At 34.0% G+C, this 19,279-nt stretch overlaps 4 protein-coding genes across 6 annotated transcripts; 3 read left to right on the top strand and 1 right to left on the bottom strand.

Moving 5' to 3' along the window:
* Positions 1-930: 930 nt before the first annotated feature.
* Positions 931-6,201, top strand: LOC102606844 (uncharacterized). The gene is made up of 8 exons (XM_006472542.4): positions 931-1,962; positions 2,050-2,190; positions 2,314-2,541; positions 2,802-3,009; positions 3,529-3,665; positions 4,299-4,379; positions 4,557-4,623; positions 4,703-6,201. The coding sequence occupies exons 1-8, from the start codon at positions 1,628-1,630 to the stop codon at positions 5,000-5,002; spliced, it is 1,497 nt and encodes a 498-aa protein (XP_006472605.2). The 5' UTR covers positions 931-1,627; the 3' UTR covers positions 5,003-6,201.
* On the top strand, positions 5,530-6,201 carry LOC102607129 (multifunctional methyltransferase subunit TRM112 homolog A-like). Its single transcript, XM_006472543.3, has one exon. The coding sequence runs from the start codon at positions 5,680-5,682 to the stop codon at positions 6,049-6,051; it is 372 nt and encodes a 123-aa protein (XP_006472606.2). The 5' UTR covers positions 5,530-5,679; the 3' UTR covers positions 6,052-6,201.
* Positions 6,202-6,764: 563 nt separating this feature from the next.
* Positions 6,765-8,242, bottom strand: LOC102631223 (signal peptidase complex-like protein DTM1). Of its 3 annotated transcripts, XR_008054626.1 has the most exons (3): positions 7,714-8,234; positions 7,130-7,280; positions 6,765-7,077 (listed from the first exon to the last, which is right to left on the bottom strand). XR_008054626.1 is itself a non-coding variant. In XM_006472540.4 (2 exons), exons 1-2 carry the CDS (start codon positions 7,965-7,967, stop codon positions 7,193-7,195), a joined length of 342 nt encoding a protein of 113 aa, XP_006472603.1. In that variant the 5' UTR covers positions 7,968-8,233; the 3' UTR covers positions 6,765-7,192. The 3 variants fall into 3 exon arrangements, 2 of the variants coding, with proteins under 2 accessions (XP_006472603.1, XP_006472604.2); XM_006472540.4 differs by having other exon boundaries at positions 6,765-7,280; positions 7,714-8,233; XM_006472541.4 differs by lacking the exons at positions 6,765-7,077; positions 7,130-7,280 and adding an exon at positions 7,292-7,626 and having other exon boundaries at positions 7,714-8,242.
* Positions 8,243-17,164: 8,922 nt separating this feature from the next.
* Positions 17,165-18,800, top strand: LOC102620141 (transcription factor MYB93). The gene is made up of 3 exons (XM_006472946.4): positions 17,165-17,333; positions 17,443-17,572; positions 17,668-18,800. The coding sequence occupies exons 1-3, from the start codon at positions 17,201-17,203 to the stop codon at positions 18,449-18,451; spliced, it is 1,047 nt and encodes a 348-aa protein (XP_006473009.2). The 5' UTR covers positions 17,165-17,200; the 3' UTR covers positions 18,452-18,800.
* Positions 18,801-19,279: the final 479 nt, after the last annotated feature.

The following is a 19,279-nucleotide window of genomic DNA, read 5'->3' as shown; positions in this document are numbered from 1 at the left end:
ATGGAAGATTTTAATATTTTGAGTTGATGGAAGACAAATGCTAATAGGTATCCTACATTAGCTCGAATTGCTAGAGATATTTTGGCAATTCCAATTACAACAGTTGCTTCTGAATCAGCTTTTAACACTAGTGGTAGAGTTGTGAGCCCATATCATAACAAACTTCATCCAAGCACATTGGAGGCCTTAATGTGCTGTCAAAGTTGGTTACGAGCTTACAATAGCGGTATGAGTTTATTTTAATATGATTAATTTAAAATCGAAAATAAAAAAATGTATTAGACTATTAGTTATTCGGGGACCGGGGACCCTCGGGGATCCCCTGTTATTATTCGGGGAGGGGATGGAGATTCTCTCAAGCAATTCTGACGGGGATGGGGAGGGGACGGGGACATATGCAAAATATCGGGGATGGGTATGGGGAGATTGGTCCCCTCCCCTCCCCTCCCCATTGCCATCCCTATGTGCAGGGGCGGAGCTAGTATAAGGCTAAAGGGTGCCATGGTCCTGTAGAATTTTAAAAAATTTTAGGGTTTTTAAAGAAAATGTGAAAAATTAGTATAAAATATCTATACTAACCCCTGTAGAATTAGAGTTTTGCATATATAATAATATAAAAATTAACATTTTAAATTTGACCCCTGTAAAATTTTTTCCCTAGCTCCGCCCCTAGGTGTATGGAATACAAACGTCGTACAATATACCACGCATTCATTTTCTTAGGGATCCAAGGTAACATACACCCACATACAGCAACAGTATTTATTGATGGGATCCACTACTATTTGTGGTGTGTGACCTTTTCTTAATCACTAAACTACGGCAAGTGCCGCGGCAAACGATACACGTGCTCATAGGATAGTTTTCAAATTCATTTTTCTTGGACCAAGTGAGTTTAACCCAACGTCCTTGTCAAAACCTACAAAAAGTAATATTAATGGACTCGTTAATGCAGTTATATGTTCATTCCAGTTCATTAAGCTTTCTACAGAACGACGGTACCATTAATATGCGCCAGCAAAAGAGAAAGACCATGGTACTGGTGGACAATAAGAAAAGAGGATTATAGTTGATGATTTAATATTATTTATTGTTGCGGCTGCGTGGGATTTATTTGTCTAATTACGTAGTGATATGGTGGGTGGGTGGGACGAAGCCATGTACATGTAGCGTGTTATTTTATGTCTCGTGTTCGTGCGGAAAGATATAAAGAATTTCATTGAAGGATTTTTAGGAAAGAAATTGTATTTAATATAGTAAGATGTGATTATGAAGATGAATTTTAAGGGACGGGCGATGTGGATCCACGCATTCAACTGAAGCATCTCTAGAAACGTGCAACGCAAATTCTTTGTTGTGAGACGGCAAAAGATAAGAACACGGTTAAGAGCTAAAACCATCGAACGCGTGTAAATTCATTACTGGACTATCGATGAAGTAACGCTTCTCTCGTTACCACTTTGACTTTGCAGTTTGCTGTGTCCGTCCCATGTTCACTTTTAAAAAAGCAAGACAAGATTCCCACCAAAGTTTCTCTACAGCGATTCACCATTTTTTTTTCTGGGTTTTTTTGCCCCTACACTTGGCATCAAAACCCTGACTCTTCACCGCCACAGCCACAGCCGCCATGCTTCCGGCCGCTGGAGACGCAGCCGCTTCATCCGTCGGCTTCTGCTCCTGCTTCTCCGTCGAGAATGGCGGTTCTTACGATGACTATATCGATGGCTCCGGAAATCGAGGTTGCATGCATTGCAAAAGATCCGATCCTTCTTCTTCATCTTCGTGTTATTCCTGCTCGTCGCTCTGGCTAGACCTTGCTCCTTTTAAGGACTCTGAGAAGCTTCGAAGAGTAATCACTGCTTCGGCTAAAGGTTTCTCGATTGGAGCGGGTCTCAAAGGTGGCTTAGCTCTCTTCTCAATTCTCACTCGGCTTCGACGCCGTCAATCGTCGGCGTCCTCGAGGTAATTATCGCTTATAAGCTTATTTTTTAATTTTCTGTATTGTCTTTTGACAATTTGATTTTGATTTGGTTTCTTTTATTTGTATAGAAAAATTGAAGATTTCTCAAATAAAGAAGCGATTACTATGGCTATCAAGGAGACAATTAGATACGGGCTGTTCCTTGGAACATTTGCTGGTACTTTTGTTTCTGTGGATGAAATTATTGGTGCTTTGGGAGGTCACCGTAGGCAATGCTCTACTTCTTTCCTTCATTTTTTTTTTCTTCCCATACCAGCTTATTATTAGTTGAATATAATTCAACATAATAAGTTTCACTATTAAGTCATTTTCTTCCAATTTTAAAATTTCAGGACAGCGAGATGGAGGGCTTTATTAGCGGGGTTGATAGCAGGGCCTTCCATGCTGCTCACGGGACCAAACACGCAGCATACGAGTTTGGCAATTTACATACTGATGCGGGCTGCAGTCTTGGCATCGCGGTGTGGGATAAATAGTAAACGATTTGGGAGAATTTGTAAACCTCTTACTTGGAAGCATGGAGACCTTTTCCTAATGTGTCTCTCTTCTTCGCAAATTTTGTAAGTTTGCTACTTCTTTGAGCTAAAATGAGTCATTGGGTCAAGATTGCTGCAGTTTTGACTTTTTATTGTACATGGTTATATGCCTTTGCCATCATCAAATTAGTCAGGTGTTTGAGTGTAGCTTGCAAGATTATATACATGATGGCCTCCAGAGGACTTTACTCCGGAGATTTTCCTTGAATCTAAATTCTTAAAAGCTGGAACTCTGAATGTCACATTCTTTCGTCTATTTATTAGATTCAAACATTCTTTTTCAGGTCTGCTTATATATTGAAGCAAGAGAGCTTACCTCCCTCTTACAAGTCTTTTCTCAATAAGCATGGTGGAAAGGATGCCGTCATCCTTCAAGGGGTGAAAGAGATAGCATCTTGTTTGCCTTTCTCAAATTTGGAGGCAATAGAGAAATTTTACAAGACCATGGGTGTTGACATTAAACTAGATCCAGAAATGAGAGTCCCCTGTTCGGTATCGTTATTTTCCTCTTTTAATTTTCTTCTACTATGTGATAATGATGTGTATTCATAGCCTCTCCCGACTCCCCATGCGTCCTATTATTGAAAGAGCATAATATTTTGCAATTGCATACTTTTTTTTTTTTAAAGTTAGTAAATGGGGGGAAATTTCATACTACTGCTGAATAATAATTTGTGGGTACACATGCCTTTCATGTGGATTTGATTGCAGAAATGTCATGTTTTCATCTATTTATAATATGTACTAAGAAATTCAAATTTTGGACTCTTGTAACGGAATCTTTTTGCTTGTATAATCAGTGCGTTTAAGTGTAAATTCAGTAGAATGCTTGCACCTTTTATTCTGTCTATTATTTCTCCTTACAGAGCACTTGTGTACTTATTTGTCGTAAAGTAGTTTTATGAAGTATATTACATTGAACAGTGTATATAAAAAGGAATTCAGCTTATTTGCTGATGCCGACATTCTGATACTTTTTAAAACCTTACTGAAATCTCAATTTTCGTGCAGATCGTACATGGCAATCAAGGTTGCCTCACACATGTGGTATCATTTTTTATTCAAGCCTACAAAAGAGCTTTACCAGTATACCTTCCAGTTTATCTTATTCCAGCACTTATAGTTCATCGAAAAGGCCTTTTGGAAAGGTAAAATATATGGCTTTTTCTGCCCCGAAGCATATTAATCTTCTATTCTCTTGATGTAGACGTAATCTGGTGTTTTGTCTACCGGTCGAAACTGCTAGCAAAATTTGTGATAGATAGCTGTTATGTTCAGAATTATTTTCTAATTCTATATATCTTTAGTTTACCATTAAGTCATTCTATCTGACAGCTTCTCGTCTTGTTGTCTTACACAAGCCGTTCCATGAATACAGGGTTCCGTGTTTCTGTATTTTACCATGCATGCAGGGCAGAATGTCTGTATTTAGTTGCCATAGAATATGGCATGCTGATTGGTTAAATTTTCCTTTTGTGCATTTGTTTTTGAGTGTTGATTGAGTGGTCTGCCTAATATATAGCTTTATGAACACAATTCTTAATACATATTTCTCCCCATCTTACAGGTCCATGTATTAGCAGCTCGCTTTCTAAACTATAGCATATCATATTCTTAAACTCCATTCCTCAGTCCCATTATTCTCTATTTCTTCTGATAAATAATGGCTAGTATTATACATTGATAATTTTTCATGCTTTGAACCCCTATTGTGACTGTTCTTGGGTGTTCAATCTGCATCATGACTATTATCTGACATAATTTCACATGGCTTTATGTAGGCCTTACACTATATTGGGAAAGGGTCTACTTGGTACAACAAGATCAAGCTTGTTTTTGTCTGTATATTGCTCATCTGCCTGGTAGGCAATTCGTTCTTTCAATTGTGTTATGTTTTATGTTGTTGGCCTTGTTCTATTGCAATCTCATGAAATTATTCGATACCATTTGTATTTGGCTGGCCTTTTTCTGTGTTCCAGAGTGAGGTGCTACACACAGAATAACATATTAAAATGACCTTTCAATTTTTTGTTCATCAGGATGTGGACATGCTTTCTTTTTAGGATTTTCGAGAAATGTAACATCCCAATGGTGGCCATGGGAACGGTAAAATTCTTTCTTCATCATTTTTCATTTATGTTGCAAAATATATCTTCCGTTCTGACTGTAGCCCACAACTGTGCAGTTTCCAACTGGTTTAAGCTTGGCTATTGAGAAGAAAAGTAGGCGGATGGAGATCTCTCTATACTGCCTAGCAAGAGCTATCGAGAGCTTCTGTACATGCTTGGCTGATATTGGGTATTTGCCTCAGTCAAAGAATCTGAAGAGAGCTGATGTGGTAATATTCAGCTTATCAACTGCTATCATCATGCACTGCTATGCACAAGAGCGGGAGGTTTTTAGGTCCAAATACTTAAACGTGCTTGATTGGGTATTTGGTGTGCCTCCTCCCCCTTGTGAAACTCCACGCTGCAAAAGCAGTTGAAGTAGCCATTTCAGTAAGAGTCATAGGGGTATTAGTTTAGCAAATATTCTCCCAAATTGATTGGAGAAAGTTAAGACGGCTGTTGTTTGCGGCGGTGCGGGGTACACGTAATTGCAATTAGGGTGATTGCCGACCAACCAACACAACATTTTTGCTTCATGGACTTCACCAAATTGGTACCTTTTTGTAGCTGGTTTTGTTCTCAATCTCATGAGTATTAGTGTTGGAAGTTAGAATGCTTTACATAATTTTTACACATCTGTCCTCTGGGAGTTCCGTAACGCAATTGCTATCAAACGTTCAAAGATTTTGATTTTAAATGGTTCAATCGATGTCCAATTTTGATCCTCCAATTTTAGTTGCACTTTTTATCATTTTGCTTAAAACTGAAATCAAGTACGATTAAGATAGTGAGTGTGTAACCAGATATCCGATGCAAGCAAGTATTAAGTAATTAGCCGGGAAATCAAATTAAAAGTTATAAATCAATTTTGGTCCGAAACTACCCATATGGCCCCGCTCTGGAAGTTAGAAATCCAGTAAGGCTATTTTGGTCATTTCGTTCACTACGGAAAATAACAAGACCGAGAGCAGGCCGTGCTGCCGCCACTTTGTTTAGGGATATGAAGTAGTGGCAGGCGCTCACAGGGACAGCGAGGGGTTAGAGAAAAAGGAAGATGAGGCTACTAACACACAACATGTTATCATCTAACATCAAGGGAGTCGCCAACGGCTTCCCTCTCCTGATCGAGGTGGAGAAAGTCATCGAAAAGCAGGTGGATTTCAACCCCGATTTTCTAAAAAATATATTCCCGAAGATCGAGTGGCAGGCGCTTGTCCAGGCGTCGCGGTCCATGGGCTACGCTGAGCTCCCCGAGGAGTCGCCCGAATCGTCGATGCTTGACTCGGACGATTTTTTGAGGAAGTTCCACCATGCGCTCCTGGAGCTGCATCTGGAAGAGGGTGCTCTGGTTTGTCCTGAGACAGGGAGAAAGTTTCCGGTTAATAAGGGGATTCCTAATATGCTGCTCCATGAAGATGAGGTCTGATTTTGTTGGGTTTTCTGTTTATTGCAGTTGAGAATTAGGGTTAGGGTTTTGGGTTTTACTGAATAGAAGAAACTGTTTGTTTGATTGTGATAATGACCATGTGATGCTTTCTCAATTATGAAATGCAATGAGCGGTTTTAATTTGATGCATTCTGGTTTTGAAGAGATGATTTTAATCGTTGAATTTTTTGTTCCCTGTACCTTGATCTTAATTCAAGCATGGTACAACCGTATCTATCTTTTTGATTTTGCATATCCAGAATCTCTCAAGCAACGGCAATCAAATTTACCCATTTTGTTGCTTCGAATAGTTGGCCGTTCACTTGTCCATATATATACATATCTCAATAATGAAGTTTATGGAGATTTCATGTGTTTGTGTGATCCTTGGATCCATTGAACATAGCAATATCAGATAATCAGAACCAGCAGGATAGCATTCTCTAATGGCTACAACTTTAAATGTAGTTAACGTCCAATCTTTGTATACCTCTAGAATCAAAGGCTACTGTGTTTTTTGTGAATCCAACTCACAAGAAATTGTTTAAGAGGAATGTCAGCAGTTTTAGCATTGCCATTATGATAGTATGATCGAAACATTTGACTTCGACTCTATTGTTTCACCAGCCATGGAATGCGTAACAAAATGGAAGAAGAAAGATGAAACAGTGAGCAAACCACTTGAAGTTCTTCACTCGCGTACCAGACAATAATAAATACAACTTTTAATGTATTACTACTATTTTATGCAGAAGGCTGCAGCCAATCTTTCGCATATTTGCGCTACTTATAACTTTCTAATAACCAATTCCATTTGAAAAGCATAACACCAATGGTTTACACAATCATTTGAAGGACAAAATGGTTTATCCAATCATTTGAAGGACATGAGTATGAAGACATTAAAGACATATTAGGGTTGTTTTCAGTGACAATCTCTGAATTAATAATATTCCGGATCGCATTAACCGGAAAAGAACTTAGTCCATGTCTTCAACAGCCACCCAAAGCCATGAAATCAAACAACCCCCAAGTGCAAAATTGCACCAACAGCCACCCAAAGCCATGAAATCAAACAACCCCCAAGTGCAAAATTGCACACATCAAACGATAGGATCTACCAAGTGGCAGCACAGGACTTCTAATTTGACACGAACTTCCACCACTTGAATAGCGCAAAACCATAAATTGTGGCGTAAGCAACAAGCCTGACAGGATAAATCCTATACCTGTAGGGGGGAAAATTTTTAAAACAACAGAACAACAATTCATTTATGGAAGTTACTGTATTTCAGCGGTGAAAGCCAAAAAAATTCATATACATTCCCTATTTTTCCACCCAATTCGCTAACAAATTAAAGAGAATGATTATGCACATTCACCCAATTTTACAGTCTCAACGGTGACCATATAGCTTGAAGTAACTGTCAAAGTAGATTACAAGACTCGGGCAACCATCTAGTGATCAACTAAGCTATGTGATTGTTCAATCAGAGGATCTACAATTTACCACTTTGGCTTCAAATAAGTGCAGCAACTTCACAGGAAGAATATTCGAGAACCAGAATTGTAAAACTTCAACAGTTGAAAAGTAAAAGAAGTGAGAACAGAACCCAAATGGATGGAAAAAAGGAACAAGTGTATAAGTGTAACAGAACTGACCTTTTCAGGAGAGATGTTTGTCTTTGAGCAAGAATAGAAGCCCTTTCTTCAGCAGTAACTGGACAAGTCCACCTAGAGAAATCACGGTCAAAAAAATCCCAGTCAGGCAAAATCAAACCAGCAATCCCAATAATACCCACCACATAAGTGGCCATAATCTTCTTCCAAGACTCTGTGCATATCCCAACTATCACCATAATCACCGCCAACCAAACCAATGATGACTTTAAAGCAGCATCGTTTCCTTGTGCCATCAAATTATTCAATGCACTCAGCTCTCTAATTAACGAGTATTGGTAATAATTTGATCAATTAGAACATGATATTAGTCCAAGAATAAGTGTAAAAATGGCAAGTTGTTGTAGATTGTCACGGCGGTGTGAGGCCATGATCAAGTTTTTTATTATTTCGGGTGATGTGGGAAATCGTGAAGTAGTTAGGAAGCTTGGCTATTGTTGTGAACCTCAACTGTTTCTGATATTTCCATTAAATGTGCTCAATTATGATAGAAGGCTAATTTTGGATATCTGTCACAACAACTACAGAAATTGATCTGATGATCCATCCGACTAAGGATTATTTACACATGTTATGTATTGTCAAGTGTCTATTTAGAACACCATTAAAAAAAAAATTGTCTATTTGGGAATTATTATATATATATATATATATATATTTTCTCATATACATTCCCTTCCCGTTTTATGATAAGACCTTTTCCTGTATGCGTCAATCAGGTGACAGCACCCTATGATTTTTGTTGTGTCAAAGTGTTTATGAGGCTAATCGAATATTGTATTTATCCAATTTCTAGTCTTTGTTATCGGATGTCTCCGCAGAGACAATTATTCTTGGTGAAAAAAAAAGAAATTTTTTGGTCATATCATATTTTTTGAAATATTCTTTATTATCCATGTATACGTGATTGAACTTTTGGCTCTTTATGGTGACAGGGTTTTCATAATGTCATAATTCAACGTAAAGCCTTAATTACTTTACGACAATGGCTCTTTTATCTCTTACGCTAGGATAGAGTAGTGGACAATCACTCAAGTGGCTAGAGACCTCTCCTCGTAATTGCGAGGATAGTAGTTCGAGCCCTCACAAAGCACTGTAGGAGTTTCGATTAGTAGTCTAATTGTTTATAAAAATAAATATGTCTCTAGTTGAGAAACAAATTTGAGTTGAAGGGGGATTAAATTCGAGAGGTAAAAGTTTGTTACTCAACAATATCACACACTAATCGAAAAGAAATGGTGGGAAAGGAGAGGAATGGAAAAGAAAGAATGAGAGAGAAAATTAGTGTAAAAAATGATCAATCTCATTTTCATTATTTTGTTGAACATAGAATTCATCTTTTTCCCCTTATTTCTTTCCTTTTCTCCTCACTTCCTCTCCTCTCCTCTCCTTATAGTTCTTAAAACCAAACATGCCATAAATATATATATATATATATATATATATATATATATATATATATATATATGTATAGCTATGGAAGTGTATTCGGAAGAGCAGAGGCAAAAAGATAAAAGAAAATGAGATGAAATCAAAACTTTGCTCTTTGTTACTCTTTTTCCAGAGAAATCAATATAAGTTAACCCACGAACATTCTAATAATTAATTTTTTTCTTTTGAAAAATTGGGTCTATACAAATTATAGAATGTTATGATGAGTTTAAATAACTTCATCCTTGATAAAATAACATTAGATCTTAATATACATGTTTTGATTCCAAAAGTACCCTTCGTCAGTAGTTTGTCTTCGTCTACACCCCATGGCCCGTGCCCCTCTTCTCATATTCTCTCCTTTTATCTCTTCCTTTTCTCACTTGCTAAATCTTTTATTCACACGAATAATTTGCTTAGAACTAATGATCGATCTCTCATTCTTAATCTCAATTTGTCACCCCATACATATTTTTTGTTTACTTGCTCTTAAAAAATAAATAAAGAAAATAAAGAAAAAAACTCTATAGATCACTGCGAATTACACTAATTTGCATTTTTTAATTCTTTGAAAAGTTTCTGACAACCTATTAAAAATCAAATTTAAGTGAATGTAATACAAGTACAGTAAAAAGAAAAGAATTGTAAATATTAAATTTAAGCATGATGGGTTGAGAATTCATGTTGCCAATTGCCAAGAAGAAACTTTACCAAGTTTTTGAAAAATGAAAAAATGAGTTGCCGTTTTATCCTAAAAAAAAAAAAAAATTAATAGTCACGTATTCATTTGATTTTTTATCTTAAAGTTATATGAATGAGGTTGGACTTGCAGTGTGTGATTGCCAATAGGTTTAATGAAAGATTTCTTTTAATTTTATTTTGTCCTTTTATGCAGTAGGAATAAAACTGTACCTAAATAAAAGGGGCTTCATGAGGATTTGTGAGGGGTGCAAGTAGTATCTCTCCCTTATTAAAGAGGGTTAATTCTGATATTGTGGATTGGATGGGCTTTTATTGGCGGCACAACGTCAGGCTTATTGAATTGGGTTGAACCCCTGGCTTTCAAAGTGGTTTGTTGAGCAAATTTTTAATTGGCATCTTAAGGAGTTTTTAAGGTGCTAATAATAGCTCCACTGATTGAAATTAGGTGAATAGGGAATAAAAGAACCATTTTGCTTTCAGCTTTTGTAATTCAGGGCCTTTTTGTTAAATGTGGAAGTTTGAAGTTTTATTAATTTCATATATATTTTTTAAAAATTAACTTGTTTGTTTTTTAAATTTATGTCTTATTTTCTAAATATTTACACCTGAATAAAAAGTAAACTTTTGTTACTTTTATCTGAATAAAAAAAAAAAAGCTTGAATGAGAATTAAATATAGTATCCCAAAAAATAGCTCTAGTAAAAATGTTTACTTCCTAAAATATAAAATCTAATCATTTTTTTGTTTTGACTTATAAGGATATAAATATCAAATTATCAAATAATTATGATTGAAAGGTTTTTTATTTAGAAAAATAAATAAGATGCTAATTATATTCATACATTAAAAAAAGAAAAATAATATATCATTCATATATTTATATTTAGGACTATTCAAATTTCAGATAAAAAAACAGTTCACTATCTTATTTATTTTTAAAAAAATATATATCTCAAAATATGATGAATTCATCGAGGAAAATAATATTCAACATCTAATCACCTTAAAATCTCTATCCGACTTGCATTTATGTATATGTACGTGTCAATGTAGTGTATCCAATACCATTGTGTTGCCAGGATTAAAATGACACAAAATATATAAATGAGAACCATGAGGGATACGGCAACTATTTTGTTATATGTCTTAGTCATTGATCGCCCAATTGGATTATATTTGAATATTTGTAATATATTTGCATTGATTTGTTTTTGTTCTTTATGCATCACGAGTTCCCTTCTAATAAAGTTCTCTAAGTAAGGGATAGGTTAAAAGATTAAAAAAAAAATGATAATACTATAAGATAAAATATAGTAAATTAAAATGTGTGTTTTTCTTGTATTTTATTTTGTATCTTAATTCAATAAAATTAAGAATTCCTTATTAAAAAAATTACTTTATGTATCATATATGTGTGTGTCTGTGTAATTTATCACGACATGCAGCATGTACTTGATATATATCTAAGTTGGTAACGAGTTTGGTGATCTCAAATCCTGTTGCTTTCTTGCGGAAGTAATTCAAATTCAAATTTGACTGACAGAAGAATATGTTTTTATTGGAGTTGAATTGTGTAATTAATATATTTGTTTTCTGATTTGTTAATTAACTATCCTTTTCATTTTTCATTGATCCTTCGCTAGCCTGAGTTGTGGTTGTGATGTCAATACCAAGAGAAGAGCCAACGTGATAGCCAGCCGTTAAGATGTATATATATTAAAGAGTCAAGCTAGTGGCAATTCAACTGATCCAGAACATTTTTTAATTACAGTACTTAATCAATATTTTCATAAATATTCGTCGATTTATTATTCACATGATATGCGGCAGGAGTGACATTTTCACAAATATTGAAAATTTATAATTGTTGGGTTTTGTTTTTTTTTGTTTTTACTAGAAGTTGATATTAGTTAACAAAAAAATCATCAATAATTTTTTATGTAGATTGATTAATCTCTTATGATATGTAATCAGTGTCTGAGAAATTTTGTCCTTCAGTTGTTTGTAATTAGCTGATTAACTATATGAGACCATAGAGTTACTTCTTTTCAATCATTAAGGGAGAAAGAATTAATGAAGAAGCAAACTAAAGGCAGACTAGAATTTTTGTGTAGGAACTTAAGTACTTAACATGCAAATATTATTTTCATGCATTAAGATTTGCTCTCCGAATTGCTTCATATACATATTTGCGTTAGAATTATTGGTTCTTTCTTTCCATAAACTGAAGAAAATTATTAGTTTATTGTCTTTTAGGGGACTCCCACTTCCATTATTTAATTGGGTCTGGGCAGACATTAGTACAAATAAATGCATTTTGGTAGCTGCAGAAGAAGCAAATTCAAACCTAAATATAGGACCAATAGGACAACAAATTTCCACATTTTACATATATTTAATCACGTGTGTTAATAATAGAATATATTCACAGCTACATGCCTATAAAATATATGCTTTTTTCTCTGAATCATGCATATAATTGAAAGGAAAAGACCCAGACGAACCAAGTAAAAGTCAATTAGCTAGGGCTTATTCTTTAATTTGTTGCAAATGATTTTTTTTTTTAAAACAAAAAACTAAATTTCAGAGTCTCGATTAGGTTATCAATTAGAGACTTAATGAAACAAGTAATTAACTGCCAAATAAATACACAGCTTCTAACTGTCTCCACTTCCATTGCCCTATCTACAAGACAAGCTTGAATTACAAGCCATATACATATTTTCCAGTTTCTTGGATAACCATACAAACCTTGAACAACAAGGCAATTAATTAGAAGAAATCAATAAATATATCAAAGGGTTTGAATTGAAACAGTAAGAAAAAATAGCAGAATGGGTATTAATTTTTTCTAAGGTGTGTGTATGCCGGTAAAGGGACAGATACGATTATACGTGGCGGTTAGGGGCTTAAGGCAAGTAAACTAAAGTAAAGTAAAATAAATTGTCACAGAGTTAGGTTTTTAGATGTATTGGTTAGAAACCTATTGAAGCAAGCAAATCAGTTTGTTTAGCTGATCACAATAGAAACATATTCAAATGAAATAATCTAAAGTTTATGTGACATCACTTGGCCATTTTTTTCAAAATCATTCATGGTCCACTCGACAAGGAACCTTGGTTGAAGGAAGCATTTATATTATTTTCTCTCTTCGAAATGAACCGTTTACTATCTAAAAATAAAAAAGTGAGCAAGTAGATAGGAAATCAGTGGAGCAAATATATATATGATTGGGAGCAATTAAGCAAAGGATTATTAAAGGGAAAAAAATGGTCTCTCTCATTCTTTTGGCTGGTGGCAATTGATGCCGACAGTAAGTTAAGTCGACGAATTAAATAATAATTATTTAGGTTTCAAAGCGTTAGCTTATCACAAAAATTGACAGTCAGAGAGTTTAAGGCAAATCACAAAAATGCCCCGAGATTAATTAACATGACAACAACATTTGGTGTTACAATTTGAACCAATTATGGTGTGAAGTTAAAATAGCTCAACACCAGCAATAGCACATTTTAAGGAAATTAGTTAGTTACCTATATTGCCCGGCGCCCAAATCTAGCATGCGAAAGGAGACAAATTTTAATAACGATAACAATGTTTACAGTAAAACGGATCAATTCAATGGAAAAATTTAGTAATCCTATCAAACTTGGAATTGATGTGAGAGATGAAATAAATTACTTTTGTTGTACGAAGTAATCTTATTTTGATCAAACTTGAAATTGATGTGACAGATGAAATAAATTACTTTTGCTGTACGAAGTAATCCTATTTTGATCAAACTTAAAATTGATGTGACAGATGAAATAAATTACTTTTGTTGTACGAAGTAATCCTATTTTGGTAAAACTTAAAATTGATGTGACAGATGAAATAAGTTATTTTATTATACGAATGAAATAAGTTATTTTATTATACGAATGAAATAAGTTATAGATTAAAATCGCAAACTAATATTTGGTAAATTGTGTTGAGATAAGCGACTGATTAAAAAAACAAATTGATGTTTGGTAAATTGTATCATTGTGAGTTTAAAAAATACAGTATATGTATTTGATGAAATTTACTATAAACGTGTTGTTTTATTATGGAATGGCCAAAATAAATATAAGTTTGAATTGTCTTTTATTTCTTGAGTAAAATTAATAAAACTAATTAAACATGCCTTTTTCTTTCTAAAACATGTAAAATTACATAAAGTGAAAAAAAATCAATTAAATGAAATCTAAAGAATTTTATAATTTGTTACAAAAAAATTGATAAAAATTCATACTAATACATACATCCAAATAAAATAAAAAGTACTATCTATTACATTCACATTAAGCTTGTTGCAATAATATTCTTCAAAATTTCTATTTCTTGTGATTCAAAGCCATCAGTATTGTGATACTCTTCTTGAAAGTTGTCATTTCTTTCTATTTCTTCATTAAAGATTGAATTAAGGTAGTTTTCAATGTTCTTAAAATGAAGATCATATTGTGTATGCTTCCTTGTTTATTGTGCAATGCCATGGTTGCAATGAAAATTTTATGTAATCATATGTAAATCTTATTGATTCTTATAATAAGTAATAAATGTGAAATATAAAAAATATAAACTTACTGAATCAAAACTTTTGATATTAAAAAATATATATAGCAGTTGTGGAATATAATATGATAACTAATGGTTTATAGTTAGGGTAAAAATAAGACAAAATTATCTTTTCCTTAAAATAACAAGGTTATAATAAAAATTTTAAAACTGTGCGGTGACTTATTTAATAATTAACTTATAAAAAATAACGTCTTACTTATATTTAAAAACTACTATTGAAATTAAGAGAAGTATGAAATAAGTAATTTAAAAAAAATTATTAAATACTATTTTTATTTTAAAAAAAAAATCAAATAAGTAGTGCATAAGATTCCGGCCTCAATCCCAAACTAGGCTTTAGTATCTTAAACTACAGTGTTTGGTACGGTCAAATTTTGAAAACGCTTGTGGCTTGTGCTACAGGATAACTTTCTCCTCTACTTGTTCATTTAAATTTTTTTTTTCTTTGGTAAAAAAAAAAAAAAAATGATACCCGTGGAGCCCCGCCAAAGAAAAATCGCAAGAAAACAAAGAGAACGAGGACAAATAATTACGAATGCGATGAAGTATTCTTAAGCGTGTGAAGAATGTCTTATAATCAGCTACAAAATAATTGGTAGATCTTGGGCGTTTGCTGCACCAACCTCCCCTTTAACTGCTATTCTCTTGGTCAAACGGCTCACATCCTGTAATATCTTACTCTAGCAATAAATTATTTCTGTTGTCCATTTTTTTTTTAATTTTTTGGATTAATTTCCTCCAAATTTATTAAACCTCATTCTCTATTAATATTATTGGTGAAAAATGTTACTTAATTATTTTGAAGTGCTTGAAGGATATAAGATATTAGAGAAGCATCCAAGCTTAATAAACTTGAATTAGGTTCTTGTTTGTTCGGACACATTTGATTGTTTTATTTTGTTTTCTATTTATACAATGGATAAAATTAACTTTCAAGTCAGAGGTAAATTTTAGATTTTAAAGACATATCTTAACATTTCTCTTCATGCGAATCATAAATATCATTTTTAAATCTTAAGTGACTAAGACAAAAGTTCAATAAGAGAGATAGTATAAGGTCACATGAATCTTGACTGATTAAGATTAACACGAAGGTCCAATTTTAGAGAGAGAGATCCACGTATGGAAAATGGATAACTAATTGTAAAGTCAACAAAATCTAATAAGACTAAGACAGAGGCCAACATTAGAGATCAATTCTCATGTTTAATATAGTGAGATAGAGTTAGAGGCTTAATTTACTAAGGCAACAATAAATATTAAAATAATAAATTTATGATATTGTGATGTTTAAATAAGAATTATTTAATTGGTCATCCAAGTTCGAATATTTAAGAGACAGGAGATTAAGAAAATTGATTTGAACTTTCATCGTCTTTATTTTTAGGAAAAAAAAAAAGAATTTGGACTTATCATGTTGAGCTGAGATGTGCTGAATTTTTATAATATTTATCACACATATATTTATAGTAGTGTATAATTAAGATTTAGTTACGTATATACGTATATATTTATTATTCAATAGAACTACCAACCACAACATCTAAATCCATTAAACAGAGCTGTCTTTTTCTTCTTTTTTTTCATTTCTCTTTCTCTCTCTCTCTCAAAAACAATCGTTTGCAGTTCGTTCTGATATCTACGTACGTAGACCCGATGTTTACGGCTAATACCATAGCCTACAGTCTTGAACCTGCCGACACAACAGTTGGCTTTTACAAAATCCTCCTGTTATATATAAACAAATAGATATTGGGAATCCGAAAGCAAAAATTTTGGATACTCTTAAAATTCCCAGTAATGAAAATTAATTGAAACTCAAGTCTTAATCGGCAGCTCCCTGAGGATGAGGCCTCAACCGGAAAAAGTTCAAAAAAAAAAAAAAAAAACTTAAAAATAAATACTCACCTGGATCCTGGACGTATGGTCTTTTATTATACTCCAGTCAATTAAAAATGGTGTGGTCGTACGTACCACGCAGATTCCAAGTTTCTTAATGAATCCAAAAGTCACAAACGCATAGATTATTTGAAGCCATGCAAACAGTGACGAAAGATCCTCTTCTTGCGTGCATGGAATGAATTCCTTCGACCAATTGTGACCTGACACGTATTACGTAATCCGACTTGCACTTTCAGCCTCATTGCCGATTTAATTAACTAATTTTAATAATTTATATTAAACTCTATTTCCCTCATCTCTCACCCCTAAATTGTCGCTAGAGTTAGAATAAAATTTTCCTATAATAGACTCGATTTAAGTTGACTCAATAAACATCTAATTGTAAATATGAGTACATTTCTTAATCTAGATTGTCTTATTAGATTCATAATTGTAAATATTAACATATTTCTAATTGTAATATGCATATGAATTAAAAAAATGTTCATACTTCCATTTTCCTTCAACGACCCCTTGTGTCCTACAATCATCCATAAAGTAAGCAAGCGAGATTATTATCAATTTTTTTTTTCTATAATAACGTGGAAGGATATATTCGTCAATCTACCAAAGCAGAAGGCATCTCTAATATTTTAATTGATTCAAGAAGGGAGGAAGCGTCCCAATCTTGATAGGCCAAACAAAAAGTTGGGAAATATTTTTTTAATTTGGGAGATCTCGGACAAGAAGCAACACTCAAGATTGTGTATAAATAGGAAGCATCAGTTTTGGTGGCGACAGAGAGAAGCAGCCTAGTTAATAAGCATATACTTTATATACATAGTCCCAAAAAAAAATGGGGCGGCCTCCTTGTTGTGATGAGAATGGCCTCAAAAAAGGTCCCTGGACTCCTGAGGAAGATCAAAAACTTGTCGAATTCATTCAAAAACATGGCCATGGAAGCTGGAGAGCTCTTCCCAAGCTAGCAGGTAATCTTGTTATAATTACAGAACTTTTCTGTCGCTCTCGTAGGACAGCAAGGGCAGGGGTCTTTAAATTTTAAATTTTCCTAATGATCATTTCTTGCTTCTGTTGCAGGTCTTAATAGATGTGGCAAGAGCTGCAGGTTAAGATGGACCAATTACTTGAGGCCTGATATCAAGAGAGGGAAGTTTTCTCAAGATGAAGAGCAAACAATTCTACATCTCCATTCCATCCTCGGTAACAAGTAAGCTAATTTTTCAGTTATTTGCTTCTACAGAATACTTATATATAAATTGACACCAAACAAATGCCTAAAACTGTCTGTTTTTTGTACACAAGATGGTCAGCAATTGCAACACATCTACCAGGCCGGACAGATAATGAGATCAAGAATTTCTGGAACACCCATTTGAAGAAGAAATTGATTCAAATGGGAATTGATCCAATGACCCACCAACCTAGAACCGATATATTTGCCAGCTTGCCTCATCTTATAGCCCTAGCTAACTTGAAAGACCTCTTAGAGAATCAACAAATAGATGAACAAGCTGTGAGAATACAAGCTGAAGCTGTACAATTGGCTAAGATTCAATACTTACAGCACCTTCTCCATTCTGCTGCTTCACTCAATACTACAACCCCATATGGTCAGAATGGCATTACAGACATGGAAGCTTTTAATCTAACTAATTCGATCGATCCGGATAGCAGCAAAGAAACCCCAGAGAATATTAACTCAGCAGCTGCCGCATTATTTTCTCAGCATTTGGGAAATATTAATGAAACCCCTCATCATTCACAACCACTCCACTATCCAAATCCATTATCTCACTTTCCAGACCCACAAGTCCCTTTCAGTTTCCAAACATCGTTGAATAATAATGAGATGGGCCCATGTTCTAATAGCTTTACGATGGTCAGCCAAGATGCCAATTACCCAGCTGATTGTTCATGGATTCTTCCTTCTCCTCCTCCTGCTGTCCATCCATCGCTAACCGAAACGACGTCGGTAAGCAATCCAGGTGATGCAAGCAGCACTTCCAGCTATGGTGGAGGAACTTCCTCACCATACATTTGGCCTGAACTTTACTTTGAAGATCCTATTATGCAAGAGATTTCTTAGTTTTTATCAAGGTTTGCAGTTGCATCATGCCAGTTGTCAATTTATGTGTTCGTTATTACACTTTGTATGCAGCTGTGTAAATGGACGAGCTCTCAGAACACATACCCTCATATATACTTGCGTATATTTCATATATACATACACACACCATTCATGTACATATATACCTATCTTTGGGATAATCATCAGTTATCTACTTTGGATTTTGTTTTTGTTTCGTAAAATACAAGACAGTGCTGTGCTTCCTACCAGAAATAGAGAAATATAAATTTGTCAACTTTTGTTGCTTTCTCTTTTAAAAGAACATATTTACTCTCTCGGGTTGATATTATTGTCTTCCGTTTGCTTGATATGTTGGTTTCTGGCTACACAAAGTCGTTGAATACGAGGTTTTTAAATTAATTTTGTGCTCGTGGTGCTTGATAATTAAATTGTACTGAATTGTTATTATCGCCCAAGTAGTTATAAAAATTAAAAAAAATAATAATAATAATCTAAGATGTATGAACAGCTTGATCGTTGGTAGACAACAATATTTGCTCATAGAGTGGCAAGAATAACAACTTTGCACTAGCTCCTGCAATTCACTTGTGGCTGCATTATTATAAACCTGTCCCGCTTGGATTAGCCCGACTTGGTAATAATTGACAGATGAAATCGACACAATTAGTTTATGAACTTATCCTATAAGATTAAAATGACAGCTGATAATTTCTACCTTATTTAAACTTAATGGAAAATTGGGAATTTTATTTAAATAACTAGTGTTTCAGTTTATTAAAGTTTGGAAAAGTAAAAAGATTAATAATTTTTAGGATTTACTTCATC

The sequence above is a fragment of the Citrus sinensis genome, chromosome 5 (genome assembly GCF_022201045.2).
Source record: "Citrus sinensis cultivar Valencia sweet orange chromosome 5, DVS_A1.0, whole genome shotgun sequence".
Classification (NCBI taxonomy): domain Eukaryota; kingdom Viridiplantae; phylum Streptophyta; class Magnoliopsida; order Sapindales; family Rutaceae; genus Citrus; species Citrus sinensis.
Note: the sequence above shows the minus strand (reverse complement) of the source record. Positions and strands in the feature narration are given on the sequence as shown.